Source organism: Rutidosis leptorrhynchoides, chromosome 8 (assembly GCF_046630445.1).
Source record: "Rutidosis leptorrhynchoides isolate AG116_Rl617_1_P2 chromosome 8, CSIRO_AGI_Rlap_v1, whole genome shotgun sequence".
In the NCBI taxonomy this organism is placed as follows: domain Eukaryota; kingdom Viridiplantae; phylum Streptophyta; class Magnoliopsida; order Asterales; family Asteraceae; genus Rutidosis; species Rutidosis leptorrhynchoides.
In genome coordinates this window covers 316,931,758-316,937,512 of record NC_092340.1, presented here as the reverse complement: position 1 = coordinate 316,937,512, position 5,755 = coordinate 316,931,758, and the positions used below count along the sequence as shown (strand labels likewise).

General features: G+C 32.1%; 1 protein-coding gene across 2 annotated transcripts; it reads right to left on the bottom strand.

Annotated features, from left to right (window-relative positions):
- Window positions 1–1,544: 1,544 nt before the first annotated feature.
- Window positions 1,545–4,982, bottom strand: LOC139862559 (large ribosomal subunit protein bL21m-like). Of its 2 annotated transcripts, XM_071851176.1 has the most exons (6): window positions 4,427–4,982; window positions 3,972–4,052; window positions 3,329–3,430; window positions 2,927–3,001; window positions 2,376–2,499; window positions 1,545–1,669 (listed from the first exon to the last, which is right to left on the bottom strand). In XM_071851176.1, exons 1-5 carry the CDS (start codon window positions 4,904–4,906, stop codon window positions 2,389–2,391), a joined length of 849 nt encoding a protein of 282 aa, XP_071707277.1. In that variant the 5' UTR covers window positions 4,907–4,982; the 3' UTR covers window positions 1,545–1,669; window positions 2,376–2,388. The 2 variants fall into 2 exon arrangements, with proteins under 2 accessions (XP_071707277.1, XP_071707276.1); XM_071851175.1 differs by lacking the exon at window positions 1,545–1,669 and having other exon boundaries at window positions 2,014–2,499.
- Window positions 4,983–5,755: the final 773 nt, after the last annotated feature.

Sequence of the window (5,755 nt, the reverse complement as noted above, 5' to 3'; positions counted from 1 at the left end):
TAGAATTTTATACAAATCTCCATGAATCATGTAGCCAATCAACAGATATATACTGGATGTGTCTCATTATAAATTGGGTAGTGATATATTCACTCACTCCCTGTACTTGTACTATGCATGTAAAAAGTGAATTAATCAAAATCATAAGTGACAACACCCTTATAAGTAATATTGCTAGAAGCACTAATTATGTGAAATGTATAGATTAGGCCATGGTTAAAGAGGATGTTGTGGTCAATGCCTCATGGCATGTATTGTGGATCCATGACTAGTGACCGAATCAGGCTCGTATTAGTGAAAACTACTCACCCTGATGGTGAATCGTAACTTGGTTGTAAAACAACAGGTTGAATGTAATAGTGTTTCTACGTGATTTTGCTGTAAGTTGTAAAAATTAGACAATTAACTGTTTTGGTTTATTGGTGTACCATAGAAAATGAAGTGTAGCAATATAGCATCTGTCTTTTATAAAGTTGAACTACACCATTGAGTTTGGTTTATTGGTGTCCAATCCTTTATGTTGGTTAATATCTAATTTAAAATGCTCTAAACAATAACAATCAGGGACCATAGAAAAAGTAATATTAATAAAGATAAAGGTTCAACATCATCTTGAGGTTAAGTTGAACTTAGGGTCCAACTTGTGTAGGTGCAGGTGCTTGATAAAGACACTAGAATAACAAGACTTCTAAAAAAAAGTAAGTTCCAGGTCATTGTTTCTATCTGTTTATCTATCTATATTACTATTGTGAAGTAGAAATAACATGTTTCATTGGGTTTTGCTAACGTATGCCACCGGGGTATACGTTAAATGCAGCTTAACGTATGCCTCTGTGGCATACGTTAGCAAAACCCTATATGGGTTTTATTACAGTAATAACCGGATCATCTTTTATTACAGTTATATGTACACATCTTTCATTACAGTTATATGTACATGCATCATGTATCTAGTTTGAATGATACAGGAACAATCAATTGCCGAGCTGTTTACTTTTTCTCCTCTGTATTGTCCAATTTTTCATTTGCCTCTTAATTGGAAGGGGTGTCTGAATCTATTTCTCCTAGAAATAGACCAATTTTCAGATCAAGTGACAATAAAATAACAATTTTACTTATTAAATTAAGAGCTCTACAAAAACATATTATATCTACTGCAAGAGTCCGTAGTTCTCCTTTGCAAATTACATGTACATTGTGTGTTATACTTTAAATACAGTTATTTCAAGATATGGCCCAACAAATACTTTGAGTGACTTCATAATGCATATTTTTTTTTTTTGTGAATATTGTCATTCTTATTGATTTATGTTTGGTATTTGGATCCCCTTCAATTACTAAATTCCTGCAGTTGTATTGGGATTGATCACCACAACAAAAACGAAGATATGGGTGAAGAATCAAATAACATTGTTTAAGGCTCTACCATCAAGATGCAAAATATGAAGGAAAAAAAATAGCAATAACATGATACGGATCAATTAGATTCACAAAACTAAGATTTCTACAAATCCAAGTCCTAGTCATTAAAAAATAGCATCTACTTATACAACATTAATGAATGAAGTAGCTAGCAGCCAGGTATACCTGGCAACTGAGACCCATATTCTAAAATTTCGGTCAAACGAGTCAAGCTTTCGGGTCAATTGCGTCTTGAGAAAAATTAGGCCTAGCAATATAAATCAAAACTTAAAAAAAGTGCAATAGGTTTTCCCCGAAACTATTAGGTCCTATATACAAGATAAAAAGGAATGGGTCTAATGGGTAGCAGTTCCCAAAACTCAATAAATATAAATAGGTCTAATGAGTCTTGTGGATGGATGAAATGGGTCGAGCATAACAAGTTTCATTTAACAAACATTTATAGAAGCATTCACGATTATATCATTTACTGTGCATATTAATATTTCTTATATATAATAATAATAAATAATAATAACTAAAATAATATAATAAATGGAAAAAGTATATGACATGTTTGACCCATTTCACCTGTGACATGTTTCGACCCGTTACACAACCCAACCTGAACCATTTGGACCCGTTTAAAAATTTGACCCATGACCCATTTCAACCTAAAACCATTTTGACCCGTTACCCAAACCAACTCAACCTGACCCCCCGTTAGGTACACAGCCAAGTAATACTCATAGACCACACAATGACTGGTACAAGATGATGTGTAATCAGTCAATAATAAGTATTCTAGCATCCATAGACAATCAGCAGACACTAGTTACTTATATAAGAATGTAACATAACCAGGGGGAAAAAAGTGACTTTCTAGCCCTAAAACCTTATGGAAATGAAAACTTATTTAAATAGAAAAATGGCGAACAAGTCATAAAAAAGTATAATGAGACATTATCACCTACAGTAACGTCCATCTTACACAGCAACTGCTGCCTTCTTTGCGGAAGCCTTTTCAGTCTTTATCGGTTCAGACATTTCTGGCTTTTCAATTCCTTGTATATCAGTTATTCTCAATTTTGTCAATTCCTAACAACATAATGCATAGCAAAATATCAATGAATCTAGCATTATCATATTTACCAAACGTTGAAAAATGGGCCGGCTTGGGACCATATTAAGAAAAAAAAGGTAAACTTTTAAGAGTTTGAAAAAGGTCAACCGGGTTGGGTTGACTGTTAACCTAACCAGTTTTTAATTAATATTCTAAATAATGCGATAAATAAGTTTATAAATTTTTTTCTTAATAAAGCAACTTTTAAGGTAGTATATGTATAACAGAACTTATAGATGTTTTCAGCCCAATCAACCCAAATTCCTTTTTAGCTTTCTTTCATTTGACCCACCACTAGAAAAAGAAAATCTTGTACCCTCCAGATTTATAACTAACCAGGTTGATATCGGCACCACTATTTCGAATTTACCAACATAAACTTGCAAATTGATCTGACTTTACCTGTCTATGACCTTTTGTTCGGCGATAATTCTTCCTTCTCTTTTTCTTGAATATGATTACTTTTGCATCCAAGGCCTGCAAATAACAGTTAAATAAAATGAGACTTAACTTACCAAATTACAAGGGCAAACTATTCTTGTAACAACTGTAATGAACACAGCTTTTAATTAACTCTGTGAATATAAAAGACTACAGATTTCTCCATCCATAAAAGGAGTAAACAAGAACTAAACGTAACTCTGTTTTAGCATAAATGTATATTTGTATGACCGACAGTGTTGATGATAGCATGCACAGAAAAAAATACTATACTGATAAACATTATTTGCCACAAGAAATGGATTGGAAAGCACAGTAACATAAAGAAAAAAGTAAATTTAAGAATCATTCTTAGTTTCTTACATGTTCTTCCACAACTGCATGAACAGCTGCCTCAGGCAAGACAGGTCGTCCAATCATAGTTTGGGTCTTGGAACCAAGCATGAGAACCTTATTCAAAATTAACTGCAACAAAAAAAAAAAAAAAAATGTCATGAATCAACTGATATCTAATTAGATTAAAAAAAAAAGTGCTTATTAATAAATGGTAAAAAAGAATCAACTTGAAAATGTAGATCACAATACCACTTAATACATCAATAAGAGGCATATAAGATTATTGTTCTTTGTTTAGATACCATCGGTCTGAAACCTCATACACATTATTTTCCAACATCAACAATAAAACTAAAAAAGCAAAACTCTGTAAGTTCAATGGACTCTCTCTTTTCACTCGGTCATTTTAGTCTGTAATTTTGTAAAAGAGGGTTCTAAAAAAAACTTCTACAGCTCGTATCCGATAACTATAAAGGTGCAAAAGCTTACAGTACCGTATATATACTCAATATATTATTGAGAACCGTATTAATAAACAGTAACTAAATTCATCCAATATATGAGTAAACATCTATCAATATTTTTCCATCTAGTACGATAGATGAAAAGTAATTATCCTGTATCATATAAAAACGCACCTAACAAATGAATACAAATTTGCTTAGCTAACCTTGTCATGCACTTCACAAAACTTCAATTTTTCTGTGTATATGCAATCTCCATTGCTCACCTTGAACTGATGTGCACCAATCTACAAAACATAAGCAAACCTTTACACACACATATATATATACACATATCTCGATTTGAACTATATGCACACATCAATAATGTACAAAGCTCCCTTGCATCTATGTGCAAGTGTGCGAACATAATTATATTAGCACGTGACTTATTTAAGTAGGCGAGAAAAGCTCATTCTGTTTCTTACTAATTGAACAAAATCAATTTAAGCATATTCAAGGAACCTTAAATCTTCAACAAGTAGCAGAAAACAACACATTATTCATCTCCAACTATAATACTACTTTTTATTATCAACGGTTCTTAATTACACAAACAAACACATTACTAATCATAATTGTATAATCAAACATTCAAAACTAAACAGAGCTAAATATAAACCTGAATAACAGCAAAAACCGGTTCATAAGATTTAAAAACCCGGTCAGACCGTTGAAGCTGACCAATCACTTTATAACCAATAGCAGCAGCTTCCATTTCTTTCTCTTCAGGTGTATACTCTCTTTTTACACCTGAATTCATCACACTTTCCCCAATTCCATCATCATCATCATCATCACTATCATCATCATCATCATCATCTTCTTCTTCTTCTTTGTCACTATCACTGTTGTTATCATCGTTGTTATCGCGTCGATCAAATGAGAAATGACGGTATTGAGTGAATTGAATCGATGAAAATTTTAAATTTGAGTTTGAAAGTATGTTGTGAGAATTAGGGTTTCGTGATGTTTGAGGCAAATTGGGGATGTGTGTTAACGTTCTGAGTTGGTGAAGAAATGAGTGTGGATTTGAATGAGTATAATGTGTTGATTTGTAAATCTGGTTAGTTATGATTTGTAAAGGCCGTCGAGTCGCCATTTTTGGTTTTGATTGAAGCTTGTGTTTCAGTGAGTGTTTAGGGTTTAATGGGGTTTTGTGTTACTAGTATAATTGTCGTTTAGCAGATCTGCAAACTGGTTATAATATAATTTATTTTATTAGTTTAGCGTATAAGATAAATAAATAAGATAAAATAATATTATTATTCAGTCTCCAAACTCGCAAACTAAAAAATATTGCAGACTCGCAAAGTAAGAAATATGATTTTTAGTGCTACCTACATGATTTAGTTATTTTGTAAACATAAAAATAACAGTTTTCGCTATTTGGTATACAGACCTTTAAATCACATCTTTCTCTACATATATGATTCTCATATTTTCAAACATCTTAAAAAACAAACATACGTAGTAATTCGCTAAGTCTATGACATATAAAGCAACTAAGCAACTTCTGAATCATTCAATATTTAATGCGAAATCGTTTAAATAAAATTAAACCGAATAAAAATAAGAAGGAAAAAAAAGCAAATTAAGTATACTACGTATTTACATGGATAAGAAAAAGCTCAAGAACAAGAAAAAATATATTGTGCACATTCAAAAAAAGAAGTAATATATTATACTCCGTATAATACTAACTATATGCTTTTCGTCAGGAAAAGCAACCTAACTCGGATTTGGCAAGACCGAGTTTTAGTATGCGTCAGAAAAGTTATCCACATAAGCTAAGCCGGTGTTGTCAAGCTTGGTTTTATGTAGAATTGGCAAACCCAGTGTTTTGTACACAGGGTATATTGGTTTCACAACTTTTGTTCAACAGCATACTTGTTTTACAAAAACCATCCAAATTCATACCATTTAGCGAAAAATTCTTAACAATCTTTAT

Coding starts and splice junctions, on each gene's coding strand:
- LOC139862559 (XM_071851176.1), bottom strand. CDS start 4,906: ATGGCGACTCGACGGCCTTTACAAATCATAACTAACCAGATTTACAAA. Junction 4,053..4,426: donor CGGTTTTTGCTGTTATTCAG/GTTTATATTTAG, acceptor TATGTTTTGTAG/ATTGGTGCACATCAGTTCAA. Junction 2,500..2,926: donor GAACAAAAGGTCATAGACAG/GTAAAGTCAGAT, acceptor TTATGTTGTTAG/GAATTGACAAAATTGAGAAT.